This window comes from Solea solea, chromosome 5 (assembly GCF_958295425.1).
Source record: "Solea solea chromosome 5, fSolSol10.1, whole genome shotgun sequence".
Taxonomy (NCBI): Eukaryota; Metazoa; Chordata; class Actinopteri; order Pleuronectiformes; family Soleidae; genus Solea; species Solea solea.
In genome coordinates, this window is record NC_081138.1 from 474,916 (window position 1) to 499,425 (window position 24,510).

The window sequence follows — 24,510 nt, forward strand, 5'->3', positions numbered from 1 at the left end:
GAGGCTCGGTCGTCCTCCTCAGACTTCCAGAAAACACGGCGCTACACAAGTCCACACGACTGTGGTGACGACACTTACATGTCATTAACTTCTCTTTTCAACACAGTCGTTTTTTAAACTTTCCTCCAAAATCTACGAGAAGCGAAAAAGAGACAAAAAGCGACGCTGGTGAGTGACGAACTTTACGAGCTAACGAGCTAACTTTTCATTGTAAAGGTTGATGTGTGTGTGTGTGTGTGTGTGAGAGCGCACGAGAGCGCGCGCGTCATCAGTCATTAAAGTCGTCAAACTTCACATTTAACCTGAAACACGTGACAGTCGAACTACGATGTAAAGTTTCATTAACTGTGTTTGTTGTGGAAGTTTGAAAAGTTGTGAAACGAACCCGCAGATTTTACAGTAAATCTCTGTGTGTGTGTGTGTGTGTGTGTGATGCCACCTGTTGCACTGAGCAACGATGAAAGTGCGTCAAGTCAAATCAAGCTGCTGCTGCTGCTGATGATGATTCTGCTGCTGATGATGATGATTCTGCTGCTGCTGATGCTGCTGATTCTGCTGCTGCTGCAGATCTTAATGATTTTAACAGTGATGACTTGCTAATGTTGACTGTTGTAAAAGTCAGTGAAGCTGAGGTTCAGTGTGAGTTTACAGTAGTAGTAGTTGTTGTTGTTGTTGTTGTTGTTCTTGTACCACCTGACCCCACAGAGCCGTGAACTCACCCACTCTTGTTACACAACTGTGTAATCCTTTCCCACAGTGTGTGACTGTTTACGTGTGTTTCGCACACTCAGCTCTCGATGTTCACACTGCAACACAAACCAACAAAGAAACCCAGTGGAATCTGATTATTCCAAATTAGATTAAGCCACATTTGGAGCTGATTCACAAAGATTTCTACAGATATTATGTGTCAATGGTTAAAAGTAGAAAGAATTCTTTATTAGCGAGCATGTGGTGCATTATCTCGATTGTTGATCTATATACGATGATTATTATGATGGAATGTCACAGAGCTAAAGATTCTGTTTTTCTCTCTGTTGTTTTAAAATTGAAAACAACAATCATGTGTTAAACAATAATCATTTCACAAATCTGAACATTAGATGGCATGTATGTGTTAATATTATATATATATATAATATTATTTCACTAATTATTATTCTTTAATTCATGCCCGGCTGAGGTTTTGATCCCATCCTTTGTTTGTTTATTGTTGCACCTCCATTTTGTCTGAAAGCTGCATCACAAACCTAACATGTTACTGGTTTAGTCTGAACACTCACGTTTGTAACAGTCTGCCCTGCATGGAAACATCTGAGGAGATGAATCCAGACCCAAACCTGGTCTGTGACACAGAAACCAGTTCACGTGTGCTTGATTCAGTCTTTGCTCACATCAAAGCTCGGGCCTCTGACATCTTTAACCTGTGCTCAGTGGTGACCTTTCTGCTCAACAACACATGGGTCAGTGAAGGCAACACGAGGCAACTCACCGAGGAAAAGGGCTTTCACATGTGGAACTAATGATAAACTAATGATAAAAGCGTCTTCACTGCTTTTTTTAACCTACATCCTTGACAGCAAGTTTACTTCTGGCAGAAGACTTTCCTCCAGTTTTCATTCAGTGCAGACTAAAGAGAGTGGATCTTCAATAACCTGTTGAATGTTCTTCTCTTCTAATAACATCCCAACATGTCACCTTAGATTGTCAGTGTACTTCTGTACTTTCCCCTGACAGATATTGCATGAATGGTGTGACTTGAGACTTCTTAAAGATGTGAAATAGAATATACAATGTTATCTATGTTGTTGAGTAGTGTATTAACATTAGTGAAAATGTTTCCAACACTTTTAAATCCATAGAAATCTGTGTTTGGAAGTTTCTTCATGCAGCAAATGACGTAGAACTAGTCTTATCATTAAATGCATTAAGATAAGCGTTTTAACAATAATGTATTGATAAACATCCTTGTGAGTGGGACTGCAGCAAACGGGTTAGTGATTCTTAGTGAAACCTAAGAAAGGTTCCATCATTTCACAGAAACCTCCACGATTGTAGTGAAGTCATCTTACTCTTTGATGTGCATATTATCATTTTACAGAGACAAAGACTTTGTCACCAGAAGATAATCTACATCTTCTCTCGGTGCATATCACCCAACACCACTCGCTGATTCAGATCAGATCAGCACCTATTTCTTGTTAATGTGAGACGTGGGGCTCTTGCCTTTGTTGTCAGTCTTATCAGTGTCCTTCTTCTTGGCCCATTATGGTCTGTGTTTGTTCAGTAACACCAGGTAGAATGGGACACTATCAGGAACATGTCAAACACATGGTGGCTGCTGGTGTCTTTGTCTTCAGTGGCTTCACAGGCATTCATCTGTCTGATAAATATTGAACAACTGTGTGTCCATTGTTTGTATTTATTTCCAGGTGTGTTCTCACCACCAGCTGCAAATCTGATAACTTTGACAATCCTGAAATAATCAGTCACATTCCATGTTGTTGCTGTTTCTTCATGCGTCTCCAGATGAAATGACTGAGTCATGAGCAAAGATAATTGTCAGGGTGAATGCTCACTTTATTCCTGAGCATGAATGAATGAATGAGTGTCCTCTTTCTCTTAATACTTTCCTCTTAACCTACAGTGTGTCATGCACAGTGAATCGTCGTTCTGTTATTAGTCACTGACGTCCGTGGCTGTTTGTTGTTGAAAAGAATGTGGCTGACGCTGAGTCCTGTTTGTCTGATATTACGGGTTCTGATCTCGATGGAGGCAGCGACACAGGAGGCTTTTATTGTCTCATTTGGCCAGAACATTATTGGTCGAGCAGTTTGACTATAAAAACATCTCCTTGGAGACAAATCAGAGCATTAAGAATGCAAAACAAAATAATGAAAATCAACTTACATGAAACTTCGAGGTGTGTGTGTGTGTGTGTGCGTGCGTGCGCGTGTGTGTGTGTGTGTGTGTGTGTTTGTGTGCATGTGTGTGTGTGTGTGGAGCTGTGAAAGTTTTAATGTCTCACTCCTGACTGCCTCAATCTTTGCTTGCAGAGGTGGATCACCTGATTCAGGGAGAGGGATTTATTTTCCTCCTGTTTTCCTGATGGAGTCGTACAGAGTGACTGGCATTCCTAACAACGGACCCCAGCGGGTCTACACTCAGCCACCGCGCTCCTCCAGGCCCCTCGGTAATGGCGCTGGTTCATACGGACTCAGCATTCGTGTCCAGGGTATAGATGGACACCCTTACGTTGTTCTGAACAACCAGGACAAGGGTCCTCAGTCCTACGTCAACCCTAATGGGTACATGGATGCAGACGAGTCTTTTATCGAGAACTACCAGGAGTATGATTTCAGAGGAAGCAAGGAGGCCGGATCTAACAGCCCCTTCATGGAGTACAGGTCTCAGAAGGTGCTGCATTACTCAGATTCTCAAAATGGTGAACCAGATTCACAAGCAAAGAAATCGTCCATGCTTCTGAACTTTCAGAAGCACCCTGAGATTCTGCAGCCCTACGACCCGGAGACCAACGCCTTGAACCTCGATGGTTTTCACAGCCTGCCTGCAAGACCGCTGCCTGTGGCTGAGACTGGAAGGGAACGCCACAGTTCCTCTTCCAGATCTTCTACATCTGCTTCATCCCATACCTGGTCCTCAAGCATGGGGCAGTATAAAGCTCCTGCACAGCAAGACAAAGGGCAGCCTTCACCCCACAGCCAGAGTCAAACAGTCCTTCCAAAGCCGAGGTCACAGCCTCAGTCTGCACCGCTCACTCAGCCTCAGACCAGGTCACACTCACAAACCGCTCAGCCTCAGTCCAGACCTCGATCCACCAAACTGAGTCCATCTCAGTCCACGGCACCCTCCAACACTGTACATCAGTCAGCACAGTCTCCGCCCTCCGCCGTGTCTGATCAGACCAACAGTTCATGTAGATCTCCCAGCAGCGCCATGAGCAGCACCAACTCCAGCCTCGATCGCAGCCGCCGTGAGCCTGATGTGCTTCCTCTGCGCAGGAGCGATTCCAGTGGGCCGGTTCTGGAGTCCTCTTCCCACTCCCCTCACTCGTCTTCATCCTCCACCTCTAAGGTTCTGCAGGATGACCAAATTGAGGCCCTGTATGGAGACGCCATCAATCGCCATGATAACCGGCGCTACATCCCTTTCAGCCCTGGTTCTGGCAGAGACATCGACACAGGCTCCATTCCTGGTGTGGATGAGCTCATTGAGAAGTTTGATGGCAAAGAGAGTAGCCACCACCACAGAGGCCGAGCGGGGCGCAGGAACAGGATCAACCCAGAGGACAGAAAACGCTCCCGCAGTGTGGACAGTGCACTTGGCCTGAGAAAGGCTTCCGGCCTCGGGGATGATTTGAGCCGCCAGCGCGGCACGTCAGTGGAGCACGTCCTGCGGCCCTCGCAGCTGCGGCTGCAGAGAACAGCTGGCAGTCAGGACTCGTGGCTCACGGCTGTGGACGGTAAGGTGGACTCCTCCTCCTCCTCTCATGTCACCAGTGCGCCCGGCTCCCCTCAGAGCAGCGTCTCTAAAGGTGCCGGCTTCATCCAGGGCTACAAAAAGCCACAGACTCACTTCTCGTCATTACCATTCAAGAGTAGAGAGGGTGACAACAGCGCCTCTGCAGGTGGGACGCTGTCGCTCTCTAAGCGCTCGCCCACAGCAGACGAAACATCCAGCGCAGAAGCAGATGTTCAGGTAAAATGATCTGTGCTGCAGCTTCATAAGAAACCCTTGTTTATTGTGCAGCGCGTGATTGTAAATGAAGATGTGTGAGATTTCTCCTCTTTGTTAAGACGCTGTCATTTCCTCTGATATCCAGGCGACACCTGATCTTCTGAAAGGTCAGCAGGAGCTTTCACAACAAACACATGAAGAGACAGCAAAGCTCATTTTGTTTAATTACCTGAAGGATGGGTAAGTACTGACAAACCAGCTCGACTGCTCTGATCCTGGCTTTTCACTTTTATACAATCAAACTTTTAGACGTTTATTTGGCTGTTGAATCATGAAATGGGCGTATTTTTCTTTGTAAACCTTAAATCAAAATGCATCATAAAGGTAGACACTGTTGTGTGGGAGCACATGCACGTGGTTCTTATCAGAGCTCGACTGTTTGTGATAAAACTGAAGGAATGTGCTCGTCTTAAACCTCCTTCTCATCCGAGGCTGTCAGTGATCCAGCTGTCTGAAGAATGCTCACTTTCTTTTTTACTCTCTTTTCTGCTGCAGTGAGAGCATTCACACTGTAATCAGATACTCCCTGTTTGTGTAGGAGAAGCACGTGGGGTTAAAAGGTTAGAGAAGAAGAGAAGAAGCAGTTGGATTCAAGTGAAATGCTGTAGTGCATGATGGTACGTTTGCTGATGTCTGCAGTTTTGACATGTGCTTCACAGGATCGGCCTAATGTAGAAAGAACAGGAAAGTGGTTGGGTGTGTCTGAGCACAGGTCAGGAGTCGCAGGACAAAGGAAAGGAAGCACAGATGGAAGTGCAGGGGCTGAAAGAGAGCTGCGTTCCCAAGGCCGACAAGATAAACATTCACAAACAGGGTTTTAGAGACTTAATGAACATCATCTGTGTGAGGCGCTGGGAGCTCGAGGCTCGGTTTGTGAGTCAGATTTGTCATTTATTGAAATAATATGTCACGTCTGGCATTTGTTCAAGTATACGCTTCGCGTTGACTTTAAAGATTACATTTGATAAAATCATCTGAGGTGATATTTTTACAGGTTCCTCTTTCCTTACTTAATCCTGCTCTTATGATACTAAAGCAGATCAAAACGACTTCTGCTGCTTTCTTTTAGCTGCAGTTGATGTTGAAAGTAGAACAGTGCTGTCATTGTTTATTAGACTCCACGAGAGAGAAAAGGCTTGAAGTGGAACATATTTGTGTAGCAGTGATGCTTCAGGTTTGTGTTTCACTGATTAGTAATAAGATAAGAACTTGACTGACGGCAGATATGCAGCTACATTTTAAAGCACAGGACAAATGGTCATTTATCTTAAAGGTTGTTGCTGCGTCATTTTAAGTTCTGGACTCTTTAACCGGACGATGACAATCCTATTACACTCTTGTGTGAGTGTAATGAGGTGACACATCAGAGCAGCCATGTGGTTAGAACTCATTGTGTAGTAATAATGTAGCCATGTGTGTGTGTGTGTGTGTGTGTGTGCGTGCGTGCAGAAGCAGTGACACTGATGAAACCACAAAGAGAAAAGTCAACCTGGTGTTTGAGAAGATTCAGACGTTGAAATCTCGAGCCACTGCGAGCGCACAAGGAGACAACAGAGTGAGACGTTTTGTAATGCTTCACTGTGAAATAATCCAGAATAAAACATGTTCTGCTGTCTAAAATATGTTAATCCCAAGGGACAGATTATAGTTCCAATAAATGTTTGTGAGTGTATTATTGATTAATGACTAATTATTGGCTTTATATATCAGCGAGTTATTCATTGTTAATGTCTTTGTTCTGTTGTCAGTCCCTGGACGTCCCTGCACAGACCAAAGCTCTGCAAGAACAAAATGCTGAACTGGAGAAAGAAATGGCTGAACTCAAGAGACAAATCCAGGATCAAGTCATGGTAACAAAGTTTGTTTCTGCCTCTAACACAGCCTGGTAATGTTGGCGTGAACCATATCCTCTAATATATGTATATATATATATATATGTATATATACATGTATATATATATGTATATGTATATATATATATATATATATATATATATATATATATATATGTATATGTATGTATATATATATATATATGTATGTATATATATATATATATATATATATATATATATATATATATATATATATATATATATATATATATATATATATTCATATATCCTCTGATCAAGGTCTTGGTTGGAAAATAGGGATTGTAGGACAACTTAGAGAGATATTTTTATTAAACAGGATTGTAATGATCCTGTAGCTTTTCTTGTCATAATGATACTGCTTTTCTCATCAGTAAATCTGAGTGTGAGTTCATAGCTGTGTCCCTGCTCAGATCTGTTTCTGTGTCGCTGAGGCTCCTGGACTCTGTCTGAGTTTATTATCACTCTCCAACCAAATCTCCACAGATTTTGCACTCAAACAGAATTGTTAGTGTCACTATTTTGATGTCATCACAACTTGCAATCAACGTTTAATTCATGAGGATAAGTTACAGTAAAAGGTCTGTTGCCACTGTTCATGAAGTTAGCAGGAATTCATAAAACTGAGTGTAACTGTCAGGAAAACACTGTCTTAGAGACGAGAGCAGGAACTCTTTGATTCAGGATCTGCTGAAGTTACTAAACACGGGTTCACACCAGTCTGTGTTTAATCGGAAGCTTTTATTGTCATTCCTACAGTTGAAAGAAAGTTACCAGAGACTCTATGCTTCCCTTCACTGACCAATAACCCGAACCATATTATGATCAACATTTGTTTACGGCTCTTTCTTTTCCTCTGTGGATCTCTGGTGCTCTTTCATCCAGTCTTTCTCCAAAAACAGAGACAATGAGTGATGATTGACTTGGTTTACATGTCCAGAGCTGGGTGTAGAGGATGTGAAAGACTAGATGTAGTCCACTTAGATGTTTGTATCTTTCACCATCAGAAGAATCAGGCTGCAGGTGTGAAGGAGCAGCAGCAGGAGCAGCAGCAGGAGCAGCAGCAGGTGCAGCAGCAGGAGCTGCAGCAGGAGCTGGAGCAGGAGCTGGAGCGCAAAACAAACGAGTGCAAGCGTTTGAGGGAAAAACTATCCAGGACAGAGGCTGAGCTGCAGACCACTGTTGAAGAGTAAGTACAGCATGACATGCAGCATAGACTCATACACTAGCTCTCCACATGCTGTGTCTGTAAGCTGGGGGAAGCTGGGGGAAGCTGGTCTTGTCACTTCACTATCGAGCCACACTGATTGGTTGGGGATTGTTTGTGTGAGTAAAACATGAAACTCCTGCTCTTTACTTCCTCCTGGTCTTGTTCAATCCTGCTGCTGTTAAACCCGTCACTAGGTCATATAATTATAAATAATTAGAATGAGTTTATTCTATGTTATTTGTCCCTTACAGCAGGGACAGACACATACGTGGTTTGGTGTGTTAGGTACAGGCTTGTGTTTCTGTAACAGTACCGTTACCTGGTTGACGGGGGGGGGGGGGGGGGGCTGTGTCTGATGCCCACGTTGCATCAAACTCAACACAACAACAACAACAACAACAACAACAACAACAACACAATGTCAACAATGGAGGAAATCCAGCAGCTCTTATTTTCCTGCTTGGTTTGTGGCTGTTGTTTGACTGTGGGCTCCAGTGTCTAAAGGAACGATGTCTTCATGGAAACACACCAAACTGATCAGTTACTAACCTCGTCCTCAGTGCTGTCATGTCCAAACAGTTCATGTTCTCTGTGTCAGGCTGTTCCAGGTGAAGATGGAGAGGGAACAGTTCCAGACGGAGATCAGAGACCTGCAGGACCAGCTGTCAGAGATGCACGACGAGCTCGACTCAGCCAAGAAATCAGCTGCTGATGGAGAGAAAGACGCCATCATCACGGTAATGCAGCGTTCACTGTTCCACAGAGAAGACAAGAGTCTTTGCTTCAATGCTCCGAGAACTCCATCCATTCCAACTGCTCAACACAATCATCGTGAGAGATGAACGCTTCACAACCAGTGGCCTGTGTCCAGTCTGCCACAGGCTCCATGGGTGCTTGAAGTCCTTGAAAGTGCTTGAATTTTAATGTTGTGTTTTCACAAGTGCTCGAAACAGTGTCTGTCTTTCTTTAACTAAATGACTGAATAGTTTTATTTAGTAGCACTGAGTTGTGACTGTTAGCATGAAACCATTTCTTTTAATGTGATTTAAAAAAACAAACATACACAATAATAGTCTTAGTTTGTGTGTTTTATTTCTGTTAAATATGTCTTTAATGTGTTGGGGAAAGTGCTTAATCCACATCTACATGTCGTCTGTTTTCCACAGGACATGATGCAGCTGAAGGTGGAGATGCAGGAAGTTCTCCTTGCCAAGGAGGAGCAAGAGGAAGTGCTGAGGAGGCGAGAGAGGGAGCTGACGGCTCTGAAAGGAGCCCTGAAGGAGGAAGTGGCCGCTCACGATCAGGAGGTCGACAAGATGAGGGAGCAGTATGAGAAGGAAATAAGCCGTCTACAGACGTCTTTGGAGGAGGCCAAGCAGGTAATCAGCCTCCCGCATGTTTCCTCTCTCTGCCCCCTCCTCCACTTTGACTCCCTATGTTCCCTCATCCTCACTTCCTCACTGCTCCTGCCCTCCCCCGATTCCAGAAACACACCCTGTCACAGAGGAGTGTGGAGATAAGCATCTCATCAGAGGGAGCTGGGACTGTCTGTGTGTGTGTGACTGTGTGTGTCTATGTCTGTGACTGTGTGTGTCTGTGTGTGTCTGTGTGTGTGTGTGTGACTGTGTGTGTGTGTCTGTTTGTGTGTGTGTCTGTGTGTGTGTCTGTGTGTGTGTGACTGTGTGTGTGTGTGTGTGACTGTGTGTGTGTGTGTGTGTGACTGTGTGTGTGTGTGTGACTGTGTGTGTGTGACTGTGTGTGTCTGTGTGTGTCTGTGTGTGACTGTGTGTGACTGTGTGTGTCTGTGTGTGTGTGTGTGTGACTGTGTGTGTGTGTGTGTGACTGTGTGTGTGTGTGTGACTGTGTGTGTCTGTGTGTGTGACTGTGTGTGTGTGTCTGTGTGTGACTGTGTGTGTGTGTCTATGTCTGTGACTGTGTGTGTCTGTGTGTGTCTGTGTGTGACTGTGTGTGACTGTGTGACTGTGTGTGTGTCTGTGTGCGACTGTGTGTGTGTGTGTGTGTGAGACTGTGTGTCTGTGTGTGTGACTGTGTGTGTGTCTGTGTGTGTGTGTGTGTGACTGTGTGTGTGTGTGTGTCTGTGTGTGACTGTGTGTGACTGTGTGTGTGTGTGTGTGTGTGTGTGTGACTGTGTGTGTGTGTGACTGTGTGTGTGTGTGTGACTGTGTGTGTCTGTGTGTGTGTGTGTGACTGTGTGTGTGTGTCTGTTTTTGTGTGTGTGTGTGACTGTGTGTGTGTTATTTACACCCTTGACTCATGCCATAACTGTGGTACTGAGTAGTTTGATACTCATACAAAATATAATATAAGCAGAAATGGCTTTGTTCACTGTTGACAGGATTTTCATAAAGGAAAAGGAGGTGTTTGTTTGTTTGTTTGTTTGTTTTTAAAAAAGAAGGCCTCGCTTCATTTCCCTGTTTCCATTTGATTCAAACAGATGTTTGTACTGACAAAGTTGAGAAAGAGAAAACGTCAGCTGTAACATAAAACTTCAACTTAACTATAAAATGAGAAATGTGGTATATATACTTATATTTGAACTTCCTTTTCCAGATATGAGGAGTGATTGTTTCACAAGTGCAGATGAAACACATGAGCTTTGTCAAATGTAGCTGCTCATCATTTTTCCCAGCATTCAAGTGTGGAGGTATTTCCTTATCTCAGCGTGTTTCTCTGTGAGGAGGGAAACATGTAACAGGAAGAATGAGGCTCGATAACAACAGGAACATTTAGCTCGGCTTTTTATACACTTGCTAGTTTCCTGGGAAGGTCGTCATTGTTGTGGCGTAGAAGCAAATCACAGTTAAAGGCCCTTTATCATGTGTTGGAAACACATGATTATGTTTTAAATTCATGAGAAAATTAGATATTGGGAAAGAGATGAGCAGTGATGGAGCAGTGAGTATTTAGAAGTAAATCAACAGGGTTTAGATGAGGCAAGCAGCCGTGCATGGCAGGAGACAGAAGACTGAAAGGACTGAAGACACATTGTTTTCATGTGTGTCCTGTTTGTCTCAAAGAGTGGAAGCTGTCCTTGTTCTCAGCTTCCTGCAGGCTTGTTGGGGGTCCACAGTGGCGGTGGGTGCAGTTCAAATCTATGAGAACATTTCCTTTTGTTCCACAGATGCACTGCTCCCACACGGGAGTAAATCATCAGGGGTAAAACCTCAATGCTTTGGAAACAATTGGAAAGATGAAGTCATTGTTAGTTTCTCTTTTAACATGTAAAAGGGAACTCAATCATTAGGTCCTTGTTTGTGCTGCCCTTCACTTAGGTTTTATGAAGACTTTGCCTTAGTATTATAAATAAATCTATAAGGTTCAATAATAAGCAAGACGATCATTATTTTCATTCATGGAAAAAAGTTCAACATGAATAATACAAAAACACAAACAAATCTAATGTTCCGTGTAATTCTGTAGTTACTAATGGAGCAGAATAATGAAGGAAGACGAGTCAGTCTGATGAAGACTGTGTCAGAGTGTCAGACTCATGATGTTCATCTCTTCCTCCTTCTTCTTCTGCCCTCATCTCTAGCCACAGTGTTGCCTCCCTGTTTGTGGGGCCCTGACATTAGCGCTGACCAGAACAGCCCATGCAGAGAAGAATGCTGGAAACTAGAGCACTAAATTGCTCTGTATACTAGTTAATTGCAGTGGCAAGCCTTCACTAATCTAATGAGCTGCCGTGGTGTCCCCTCTTCTCTCTGAGGCCTGAGAGCGGGGGGGGGGGGTAATTGTGGACCTCAGTGGATGAAGAATGATGAGTTTGTCTCACACAATAATAGTAGTGGGGGTTGTTGTATAAGTGGGTCAGTATGTTGAAGAGAAGGGGCTTGGTGGCCGGCCTACAGTTGAAAGGAGACTTGTTTGTCTCTGAAATTGAACGCTGCGTTGTGTTTTCCCTGAACTGAAGCAAGTGTCATTTTATCAAGTTTAAAAGAAACAAATCAAACTTTCTTTAACACATGACTTTGTTTATTTCAGCCAGTTTCACAGCTGTGCACATTTGAAGAGCTTTGCTTTTGTGTCAGCATGTGCTAGTATGCAAAAAATGTGGAAAGGCGAGGTGTGGTGAGGAGAGAGAGAGGGGTTTGTTTCCAGGAATGTCGGGGTCAACGTAGAGAATGTGCACCCAGAAGACCTCCTCCTTGTCTCCGCTCCAGCTCTGTTACAGTGCACCCGCTCTGACCTGTGGGAGAGGCTTGGATTGTTTCATGGTGCTGAAGACGCATCTCCATCGCTGCAGTGTTCCACAGCCCCGGTGTTAGAGGTTTTAATTGGTCTCAGTCAGACTCAGAGGTTTTTTCCTCCCGACTGTAAAGACAGTGCTTTGTGCTTATCACACCGCTCCCAGCTCTGGTCATGTTTCACCGACAGTCCTGCGCCTCAGTGTGTAACTCGGTGTGTAACTCGGTGTGTAACTCGGTGTGTAACTCGGTGTGTAACTCGGTGTGTAACTCGGTGTGTAACTCGGTGTGTAACTCGGTGTGTAACTCAGTGTGTAACTCGGTGTGTAACTCGGTGTGTAACTCGGTGTGTAACTCGGTGTGTAACTCAGTGTGTAACTCATCCACACTGTTATCGCGCTCTCATCTCTAACCTCAATCCTAAATGCTGCATTTCTTCATTTCCCAACGCCACAGTTTCCACACGAGACGCTGCAGCCGTCTGCTGCAGCGTCTCCCTCGTATCTCAAACCTGCCGCTCACTTCATCTCTGTGTGAACTGAAGTCTCACTGTCTGATCATCAAACTTACAGTACATAGCCAATGAAGAGTTCCCCCTCAGGCTTGTTTTGAAAATAAGGACTCCCGCATCAGTCTGTGTGTTTGATGATAGCACTGTATTTGCCAGCGTGGCTGTAGGAGCTGATTTAGCACGGGGCGGCGAGTGTGCAGGGAAATGATGGAGAGTGTTTCTGGATCTTTGTGGAGATGGCGAGGAAGCACTTATTTATTCTGGCTTCAGTATTACCTTTGGCTCTTCAAACGGTTGGTTTTAATGATAACTTCATGGATTGATGACATCAAACCCTCTCACATGTAACAGTAAGCAGTTTGAGAAAGTGGCTGTTTTGCCGTATCAGGGTCAGGTCTGTGTGAAGGTTCTTCTGTTTATTATTCCTTTATTTTCCTACCTGTGAACGCTGATGTGGTGAGAGCTTCAAACACACACCAACTGTCCAGATGAAAAAGAACATTCCAGGCTGTCAATCATTTCTTTTGAAGATGTAGCCAACTGTTCTCTTTTTTTTTTTACATTTTTTATACAATTTTTGCCTCATGTGAATTTGTCTGAGCCTGGGAACATTTTGAACATGTTATTTTGATCTAAATGTTTTTATAGTACAGATCTGTGCTTTAGAATTCACCAGTGTCTCTTCTTCTCTGTTCTACCTCTCTGCAATTATGCAGCTTAGCTTTGCACTAAGGTTTGTAAAAGCAGGCTTTTGTTTCCAGGATTTGATGACTGTCCTCCTCTGACCAAGGGAACGTCAGTGCTTCTCAGCTGTCACCTTCTCATTTCACTTCAGTCCTTCCTTTCAGTCCCTGACAGCCGCTCTGTTCTCGTTAACCTCAGGTCTTTTTTAATGAGTGGAGCTGATGTAGAAGTAACACATACTGTGCTGCCACAGGGTTTAGACAACGTGATAGCATTCAGGAAATGACCAGTACTCCGAAGAAGAAACGTGGTAAGTTAGATCTGATTTAGTCATCTTTAAGGATGGCTTGATATCACGGTCGGTAACGATATCACAAGCTTGATTAACGACAGATGCAGATTCATTAAGTAAGTGTAAATATAAATGCTTTGTTTGCAGAGCAGAGTTAAAAGGTTTCCATCAAGTTGTAAAGGAAAGAGGAAACACATCATTTTAGCAAACAGAAAATGAAAGCAGACATTTTCTAAAAGGTATTAATCTTGTTTTTTTACTTTGTTTAGTGTAATATAAGAGGAATAAACCAAACAAAGGATTATCAGGAGTCTGCTGCATATTATAGAACATTGTACACCTTCATTTACACCTACTGCATGTTAACGGCTGGATTTGTCCCTTTTTTAACCCTCACACAACAGCTGCTATGATTTATGCTCAAGTCGTTTTTACAGCAGTAATATCAAGCTCACTGTCATTTATGGAGGTTATTGTTTGCAGAAATATACAATGAACAACATTCCTGTTTAAGGCTCATTTCAGCTGTATTTATTTTAGATTCTTTTAGCTGATTTGGTGCGAGTCACTGAGAAAGCCACAGGGATCGATTCCACCACAGCACACGACCTGGGACACACACACACACAGCTTCAAAGACAGCACAAAGTTAGTTAATGTGCAACTTTAGTCAAACAGTTTGAATACACAAAAGATCTAAGTCAAACAGCAAGTCAAGGTAAAGGAAAAAAGAAATGTACTCATGTTTAGAGACAGATATGACACATATGCTTCTATAATATTGTCTGTTTATCTAAAGTGAGGTGAAGAATTGGATTAAACAGACAAATGAACACATTATGGTCCAACAGCTGGTCAAGTGACTTGTTTTCTTAGTGCTAATCCTTCAGTGACCATGAGGTAATATTTAATAATATCTTAACATGTTTGATGAATGATTAACTTATTGTAGTAGTGCAGCAAAGAAGAAGAATCTGAGTGTGAGAAGTGGGACAGGCAGAAAAGTGAGGGCTGAACTGACTGTGTTTGTTGTTACAATGAAGCGCTGACACACACACACACACACACGGTCAATGCTGTATTATTGTAGTCTCATGTCCTACATCTCACCCAACCCCCGTTACCCATCCCTGAACATCCACACACACACACACTCTTTTATTAGCTCTTTCACAGATGTTATGTTTTCACATTTGTTTGATTAATTGACAAATGAACTCAACCAATTTGTTCTAAATGTGTTGTTTGCATTTTCATATAAAACAAAACCATATTATAGATGTAGATGAAACTGTAGATGCTGTTTTGCACATCATGTTAAACCTGTAATCAAGTTTGATCTCTTTCTCTTATCAGATGTTTGGGTCACATTGTTGACACCGTTAGTGATCAGATGTTGTGAGGACATTTTTGTGGGACTATCAGAATAATAATATCTCCAACACCTCCAGCACCTACCATATCTGTAGTATCTTTGCTACTTTGCACAAGTTTAAATGTTGGCTTTCATCGGTAGCCTCGACATCATCAACCTGTGTTTGGGTTGCTATAGTAACAATGTCCATGTTTTACACCATAGCTACTGTCACTCATTATTTTATGTGTCTTTAAAGACATTTTTATGATCAGATTTGAGAAGCCAGATCATCCAGCCTCAGATGGAAACTTCACGTGTTGTTTTTTTCTGTCTAAACTTAATAAGATGAGTGTGGACGAGGCCTAAATGATGAGGGCGGCTCTGTGGTGACTGGGAGAACTGGTCTTACTGGCCTGTCACCACTGAAACCAGGAGGCACTCGTCACCTTCCTGCGCAGGAAGTTTTCTTAGCCGGTCCAGCTTTGACAGACGGCTCCATGTTCACCATCCTGTTGATACATGTGTACTTACTGTACACATGTATACGTCCTGTTGATCACTGCTCGTTAACGTGTACTTACTGTACACATGTATACATCCTGCTGATCACGTCTCGTTAACGTGTACTTACTTTACACATGTACACATGTATACGTCCTGCTGATCACTGCTCGTTAACGTGTACTTACTGTACACATGTATACATCCTGCTGATCACGTCTCGTTAACGTGTACTTACTTTACACATGTACACATGTATACGTCCTGTTGATCACTGCTCGTTAACGTGTACTTACTGTACACATGTATACGTCCTGTTGATCACGTCTCGTTAACGTGTACTTACTGTACACATGTATACGTCCTGTTGATCACTGCTCGTTAACGTGTACTTACTGTACACATGTATACGTCCTGCTGATCACTGCTCGTAAACGTGTACTTACTGTACACATGTATACATGTATACGTCCTGCTGATCACTGCCCGTTAACGTGTACTTACAGTACACATGTATACGTCCTGCTGATCACGTCTCGTTAACGTGTACTTACTGTACACATGTATACGTCCTGTTGATCACTGCTCGTTAACGTGTACTTACTGTACACATGTATACGTCCTGTTGATCACTGCTCGTAAACGTGTACTTACTGTACACATGTATACGTCCTGCTGATCACGTCTCGTTAACGTGTACTTACTGTACACATGTATACGTCCTGCTGATCACTGCTCGTTAACGTGTACTTACTGTACACATGTATACGTCCTGCTGATCACGTCTCGTTAACGTGTACTTACTGTACACATGTATACGTCCTGCTGATCACTGCTCGTTAACGTGTACTTACTGTACACATGTATACATGTGTACAGTAAGTACACATGTATACATGTGTACTTACTGTACACATGTATACGTCCTGCTGATCACGTCTCGTTAACGTGTACTTACAGTACACATGTATACATCCTGCTGGTCACGTCTCGTGACGGCGTCTGTCTGCATTCTTCTGTGTCCTGTCAACATGAAATTGTCAAACTAGTTTCTTAACATTCCTCCTCCTTCACGCTCAACCTCAACAAAATGGTTGTCAACCTATTTTGCCATTCACTGTAAATGTGTCATGTGACTGAAACCTGTTATCTGTTTGTCACTCAGTCTTTTTCTCTGTCACACATTCTCCACCAATGAAGGCAAGAATTTCATTGGAAATTAGAGCAGCTGATGACGGACATGTGATGTTTATCAATCTTCATTTAGTGTCTGCACTGCAGTATAACCTTAACTACAAAGAGGTTATCGAAACTAAACTTTTGGATGAAATAATAAGATTTTACTGAGCAGCATTTGTCTTTGTTTCTGAGAACACAAATCACATTTATTTGATGAAGATAAAATGTGTCCAAACAACAAAGAAATCACTGGATCTGAAATTGACACAAAACCATCAATTGATCGTTTATTGTAAACCAATTATTCATCATATTGTAATATCTGTGAGAGTCTGTCAGAATATTATTTTGACCATATGCAGAGCTGTAATGAAAGGTTCAGTGATAAATGGATGTTTTTGCTGTGTAAGCATGTGAGAGTGTCACAGACTCCTGCTTCCTTTGAACTCAAGCCTTGTGTCTCGTTCTGATCTGCAGAGCAGCGCAGTGATGGTCCAAGAGAAGGCTGAAGTGGAGGCAGCCAAGGGTGCTGTAGAGGGTCAAGCAGGACGACTGAGTCAGGAGGCCGAGCGGCTGCGCAGGCGAGCACAGGAGCTGGAAAATGAGGTGACCAAACTCAACCGCATCATCGATGAGGCCAAGCTACAGGAGAGCAGGCTGGGGGACAGAGTCAGCAGGCTGGAGGTGAGATGGATGCATGCTGTGTTAGTGCCACACGGTCACATACTGTACGACTCAGTCTTAGTTCTACACGGTCACATACTGTATGACTCAGTCTTAGTTCTTCACGGTCACATACTGTATGACTCAGTCTTAGTTCTACACGGTCACATACTGTATGACTCAGTCTAAGTTCTACACGGTCACATACTGTATGACTCAGTCTTAGTTCTACACGGTCACATACTGTATGACTCAGTCTTAGTTCTACACGGTCACATACTGTACGACTCAGTCTTAGTTCTTCACGGTCACATACTGTATGACTCAGTCTTAGTTCTACACGGTCACATACTGTATGACTCAGAGTCTCACATCACAATGTCTGTGTAACAGAGAGAGAAAAAACAAGTGGAAGAGTCACTGGCTGAAATTCAAGAGCAAGAAGAGGAGATGTCTCGTGCCAACAGAGCACTGAGTGTACGGCTGGAGGACGTCCAGGTGAGATGATCAACAGCTTACTCCACACTGTGCTGCATGTAGACAAGTGTGGCTTCACCTGTAACTCTGTGTTCTGCTGCAGAGGAACCTCACCAAACTGAACAGTGAGCACAAGGAGTTAGAGCAGCGGTTACAAGAAGAGAGGACTCAGAAGGAGCATTTCAAGGACATGAAGAACGACATTGAAGATGAGAGGAGGCTGCTCGACCGCACAGTCGAGAAACTTCAGAGGGAGGCGAGTGACAACTTTATCTCAGGATGATTTTTGTTGTGTGTGTTTCCTTCCTTTATCCTTCTCTCACTGTGTCTGTAGATGAGTGATATTGTGGACGCGTCGCAGTCGTCCACTCGGGAGCTGCAGGAGCAGATCGATATTTACAAAGAGAAGAATCGTCGGGAGCTCGCGGAGCTGCAGAGGCTTTTGAAGGAGAGAGGACTGGAGCTGGACAAGTACCTGCTGCTTACCCAGAGCCTGCAGGACGAGGTACACACTCATCTGCTGTGATGGGCAAACATTTCAATGCTGACACAGCTCTTATGGTGAGAGCGGTCAAATCAAGGCCATCATTAGTCAGGCAAACTGTGTCCTCCCATGCACAACAGCACATGATGAGCCACAGTTTGTCCCCGCCCACCTACATCAGCCCCTCCTTTCACAGAGCAGTGTCATCACTTTGGTATTTGTGCTCCACACCGTCCTCACAGACCCACAACACAGACTTTCACATGTCAATGTTTGTGCTTTGAGTTAAAGAAGATGAAGCTTTGTTGAATTCCTGTGGATGAACTTAAAATCATCATGTTGTCAGTTTATCCTGGTCAGCACTTTGGAATGTGAGGAATGTTTCTGTTAGTGTGGAAACAGATGAACGTGAAGAGAGTTATAGAATGTAACCTGAGCAGTGATACATGTTCATTCTGCAGGAAGATTACAGTTGTTTCATGTTCCTGAAAAACAACAATGAGCTGTTAGATGTTAAAATGTGTGACAGAGTAAAAAGAGGAGAGACACACTGTGTCCGACTCCTATAAAATAAGTAAAAGGCAGTTTCTGGTTATTCTGTAGCTTGTCGTGGAGGAAATACAAACCTGCATGTGAAGCCTTTTAGTCAAAGAATGTTCTTCTTAATCTTTGGAATGAAATGTTTGTGCTACGTTCTGCAAATGCAGAGAAAGAAGAAACACGACGTCCACGTCACACACACAGAGTAACAACAACTTCCTGCAGAGTAATGAGTCGTGTTCAGGTGTGAACTGAACGTTTCCTGTGCACACAGAGTGACATCATTAGTAATCTTGTGATGCAGAACGTTGTCTTTACTTCAGAAACATCAGGGACCTTTGTCACAACCACGAGCTGCTGCTCAGTTTTAATAATATTCCAGCTGCACACGTCATGTGGTAGTGAGTGTGTGTGTGTCAGGATTAGGATTAGGTCAGGATGCATGTGTCTGTGTCCAACTGCTGCACAGGAAGAGGAGGATGTCATTGTTGTGATATCATTGTTGTGAAAGCTGTGTTGGCTGGATCCACATCCTCCTCCTCCTCCTCCTCTTCCTCCTCTGCCTCTGCCTCTGTCTCCTCCTCCTCCTCCTCAGCCTCCGCCTCTGTCTCCTCCTCCTCTCCTGAGAAACTGATTGCTTTGGACTTGTCTTAGTGTGACTCAGTGTGAGTGTGTAATGGGCAGCCGATCTCCACCCAGTGAAACCTGGCAGTGTCGGATGAAAACATGATTATTCTGATTTCCCTTCATTTGACCAGAGAGCAGAGAGATTTAGAAGCTGTTTAAAAACAGTAATAAATCACGTTTATTCTTTAAATCTAATCAATAATTCATTCATCATTAAATGATTAACACATTCATAGATATAAGTGCAGACGTGCCTGAGTGAGGAGATGCAATCATCTCATTACACTTATGCTCAGAGTTGGTTTGATTGAAGTATTTACCTGGTGAAATATGAAGTAATGACCAGGTGATTTATTTCATTTGTCTTAGCTTTGAAGGTGTGTGTGTGTGTGTGTGTGTGTGTGTGTGTGTGTGTGTGTGTGTGTGTGTGTGTGTGTGTGTGTGTGGGGGGGGATATTCTGAATTCATTAGTATCCCAGAGGAACCATGTGATGATCTGCTCTTCACTACAGTGGTGATAACGTGGCGTCTCAGGGTCAGACAGGAGTTTTAAACGAGACACTTCAGGGATTAAACATTGTTGTTGAAGATATTGTTCGGTTTATTTCTTTATTTCCTCGTCTTAAAGTTTCCTGATGTGTTTGGTTTCAGTTGTCACGTCGGGAGGAAAACCTTCAGCAGTGTCAGAGGGAGCGAGACGAGGCCGAGCTGCGGCAGAAGATGCTGGAAGAGAAGCTTCATGATCTGGAGGCGGAGGCGGAGACGCACACACACACTAAAGATGAGAAGAGCCGGCACATCAAACTCTTAGAGGTACGTCATGGTTTCAAGTCCTGATCAGCACAGATGATCATTCATGTTATTTATGACCTTGGACCAGAAAATATCAGAAAATAAAGAATAATAACCGTTATTAAGCAGGCACATGCTTCATTTTGTAGGAAAGGGTTGCTCAGCTGGAGTTGGACCTGGATGAAGAACATCATAGTGGTGACCAGCTGATGAACCGGATAGACCGGGGACGAGAGCAGGTACACACACACACACACACACACACACACACTGTGTGTCTCTTTTCCATCTCAGTGTGTAAATTAAATCCAGATCTCCAGTTTCTTTGTCCTTCACCTCTAACATCATGACTGCAACTGCTAATCTCTGAATAAAAGGAGCATGTGACCTTTCCAAGTCTGTTCTCAGTCCTGATGGAGCCACAGTGGAGGTGTTACACTGGTGATTTGGTCTAACATCCACATAATATCCACACGCTCAGTTTACACATTATTGCGTTGTAAGACGATCTTTCATCACGGTAGAGATTGGCGGCCGGTCGGCGTCGTGGTCTCAGTGTCGTCTCAGGTTTTCAGGTTGTTGAGTTCCTCTGGAAAATTATGCTCAGTAACTTCATCCCGAGACCAAGTCCAGTTCTTTTCTGCTCCACTTTTCCTTCCTCTGTGATAAAGATGCTGACGCAGAGTTACATAAACTACGTGTTCTTTAAAGGTTCTTTTGTTTGTGTGTGTGTGTGTCAGTGAGTGTGTGTGTGTGTGTGTGTGTGTGTGTGTGTGTGTGTGTGTGTGTTTCCCCTCGACCTGGAGCTGAAGCAGATTCAGTGACATGAAGAGAAGTTGAGTTTAGTGGACGAGCAGTTTTTAAATCTCCTTCAACGTTTTTTTTTCTTCTTCCAAAAAAATGTCTGGCACAGAGAAAAGAGTGGCATTGTGGTTCGGCATGAGGCCGAGGTCGGTTGTCAAGGCAACGCTCAAGCTTTGTGCACTCAGAATGGAATTGGTTGAGTACTAATGGTGTGTTTTAGTGAGCGCACGTGTGTGTGTGTGTGTGTGCTGTAGTGTCTGTGAGGAGGCGAGGCGAGGTGGAGGGATGAAGGGGCGGAGGGATGGAGGGGCGGAGGGGCGGAGGGATGGACGGGTGGAGGGGTGTAGGGGTGGAGGAGGGGTTGCAGCAGAGGCAGCAGGAAGAACACCTGCGTCTCCCCGGCACCAGGTGCTCCTCTCCCGTCTAAATGAGAGTAATCTCCTCTGTGGTCTTGTGCCGTCGCTCACAAAGCAGATTAGTTTGGCTGTGTGTTCCAGTCTGCTGATTCAGCTCCCTGAAGCGCTGCGCTGGGTGCAGCAGTTACAGGCCATCGTTCATCACAGCAGCCCACTGTCACACACTAATTGGCATAAAATATCACCAATTCCAAAGCTCCTCTCACAAAGAAAGAACCATCAGCGTCGCATCGATCGCGTTTCATACTCTGTGCTGTCGCTGAGCTAAGATAAGAAATCACTTTATATTTTAGAAAGAAATACACTCGTTTTCTTTTTGATGAGAAGAAAAATCCATCTGACATCATTTAAGAGCAGAAGACAGTTTTTAGCTTGATTATATAAATGTCTCTGATGACAGTGAACAGGTGAGTGAGTGAGTGAGTGAGTGTCTTTATTATAATAAACACAACTATTAACTATTAACTGTCTGTATTTTGTGCACATGGCAGTAATTATTGCTTTCACAGGAAGTGTGTGTGTGTAGTTTGAGAGTAAACACCATAAATGAGTCGTGAATGAATGAATGAATGAATGTTCTGCTGTCACTGAGACAGAGGAAGTTCACACAGAGTGGAATGCAGCCGAACAGGAAGACCCAGCTCCCTCGTTAGAGATTAAAGACGTTGTATTGTTGAGGTTTGGACTCAGTCGCAGTCACAGTCGCAGTCGCAGTCGCAGTGTAGGAATGACGGTGTGTGGACTCCACAGGTGGAGCAGATGAGGAATGAACTCCTGCAGGAGAGGTCTAGCAGACAGGACCTGGAGTGTGACAAGATGGCTCTGGAGAGACAGGTACACACTCTCCTGTCTCACTGTGTCACTCTACACACTTCATTCATTCATGTCCATTCACCATGTTCATGTAATTACATCCACCCTCACATCACTGTCTCTTGTTTCTTTATTTTTACGGCACACAAATATGATGAAGATGTGCAGACACCTGGTGACACACTCTGACCTCTGACCTCTGACCTCTGCAGAACAAAGACCTGAAGAGTCGAGTGTCTCATCTCGAGGCCTCGCAGAAGTCCAGCAAAGAAGGTCTGGTCGCTCAGCTGGAGGATCGAGTCCAGGAGCTGGAGGAGCGGCTGGAGGGAGAGGAAAGGTGAGAGGAAGACGAGGGTGAAGAAGGTTTTAACGGCACATGAACAACAACAACAACAACGGGAATAAACTGATGAATCGTAAAGAAACGCGTGGAGTTGTGGTCCAGACTGTGATTCAGTAGTTATTTGTGTAGTTAGTTGAGTAGTTAGTTGTGTAGCAGGTCAAAGAAACACAAACACAAACCACACACTGATGTGAAGGTTCAGGTTTATATGAATCTAGTTACAGTGTAAATATCAAAGGAATCATCTGAGTCCTGTCAATCAACCACACTCTCATATTTTCAAAGTTTAAAGTCTGTGTGTCTGTGCGTGTGTGTGTGTGTGTGTGTGTGTGCGTGTGTGTTTCAGGGAGCGTGGAAACCTGCAGGTGGCGAACCGTCGTCTGGAGAGGAAGGTAAAAGAGATGGTGATGCAAGTGGAAGAAGAACATCACTCGCTGCAAGATCAAAAGGACCAGGTTAGAGGAGAAACCTGCACTCATCCAGGACTCATCCAGGACTCGCCGTAAACCACAAACACGTGTCTGAACTGTCTTTGTCTCCTGAAGCTGAATCTGCGTCTGAAGGCCCTGAAGAGGCAGATGGACGAGGCTGAGGAGGAGATCGACCGCCTGGAGCACAGCAAGAAGAAGCTGCAGAGAGACCTGGACGAGCAGCAGGAGGTGAACGAGCAGCTGCAGAGCCAGCTCAAAGCTCTGCGCAGTGACATCAGGTACCAACACGGACACAGACACATACACAACACAACACAACACAACACAACACCACTGCAGCGCTTCATCATGACAACACAGTTACACTCTCTCTGTGTGTGTGTGTGTGTGCAGGCGTAAGACCTCCTCTGCTCCGCTGCTCAACGCGCTCGACGACGACGACGACGACGACGACGACATCAGCACTGACGGAGAGACGTACTTCAGCTCGACGTCAGGATACAAACGCTCGTCCAGTCAGGACAACATCCTGTCCACCTTCTCGTTGTAAACGGGTCCGTGGACGTCCATGAATCCACTCTGAGGTTCACGGACGACGTCTTTATTTTGTCCAGTAGAAAATGAAATGTACATTTTGTTAAATTGACTCATTTTACAGACTTTGCTTCATTAACACGTGTTTGTCCGTGATTATTTTAGCGTTAGTCAAGTTTAAAAAATGCTCTTTTATGCACTGTAACAACAACACATCACAACTGCCTGTGAACAAGAGGAAGTTATTAACCTTTTATGCCTTTAAGTATGTCACATTTATATTTAGCATCTAAAGACACGCTTTTGTATCATTCCTTTAAATTTAAATATATTCAGCTTTTTTTTAATGAATGAATGAATGAATGAAGATCAAATCCAAAAAAATCTGAAGGATCAAGAAGTTTGTTTTTATTTATTCGAGGCTGAAAATACAAAATCCCAGCTCGTGAGGTTTTTAGGGAACCATGAATGAGGGACTATTTTTATACAGTTTTATAGAAGTGACGACCAATTATACTGTGGCTCCATTACTATTCATTATTCACTCGTTGTCATTAGAAGTGATTTTGTAATTTAGTCACAGTGTTGTTTATATTTATCTGCCTCGAAGTTTGCTTTTATTTTACTGAACTTAACAAAGAACAAAGCTGCAGATATCAAAACTCTTCTGTCCTCACTGTGGACGCAGTTCCAGTCTTAAACCTCTCGTGTGTGTGTGTGTGTGTGTGTGTGCGTGTGTGCGTGTGTGTGTGAGAGTGTGTGTGTGTGTGTGTGAGAGTGAACGGTGTCACTGTACTCTCCAGTCCTTCCAGGTCCAGTTAAAGAACTTTAACTTTCCTAAACTGACAATCGTTGTCTTCACTGTGATGATTTGCACTCTCTGTTCTCAGTGGTGACGTCGCTGTGACGCCTGTGGAGGGCGAGAGTGAAAGTTCCGCCTCTACCTCTGTACACACGTTGTTGTTCATAAATCCTGCTGACACTCAAATAAACTTACTTCCACTTACTCTCA

General features: G+C 43.8%; 1 protein-coding gene across 4 annotated transcripts; it reads left to right on the forward strand.

The window, feature by feature from the left end:
- Positions 1 to 24,510, forward strand: cgnl1 (cingulin-like 1). Of its 4 annotated transcripts, none has more exons than XM_058629485.1 (19): positions 1 to 168; positions 3,057 to 4,719; positions 4,844 to 4,938; positions 6,208 to 6,313; positions 6,507 to 6,608; positions 7,640 to 7,821; positions 8,441 to 8,579; positions 9,009 to 9,221; positions 17,052 to 17,258; positions 17,631 to 17,735; positions 17,818 to 17,970; positions 18,049 to 18,219; positions 20,017 to 20,178; positions 20,307 to 20,396; positions 22,128 to 22,211; positions 22,403 to 22,527; positions 22,880 to 22,988; positions 23,079 to 23,242; positions 23,358 to 24,510. In XM_058629485.1, the coding sequence occupies exons 2-19, from the start codon at positions 3,109 to 3,111 to the stop codon at positions 23,512 to 23,514; spliced, it is 3,975 nt and encodes a 1,324-aa protein (XP_058485468.1). In that variant the 5' UTR covers positions 1 to 168; positions 3,057 to 3,108; the 3' UTR covers positions 23,515 to 24,510. The 4 variants fall into 4 exon arrangements, with proteins under 4 accessions (XP_058485468.1, XP_058485470.1, XP_058485469.1 ...); XM_058629487.1 differs by having other exon boundaries at positions 7,643 to 7,821; XM_058629486.1 differs by having other exon boundaries at positions 6,211 to 6,313.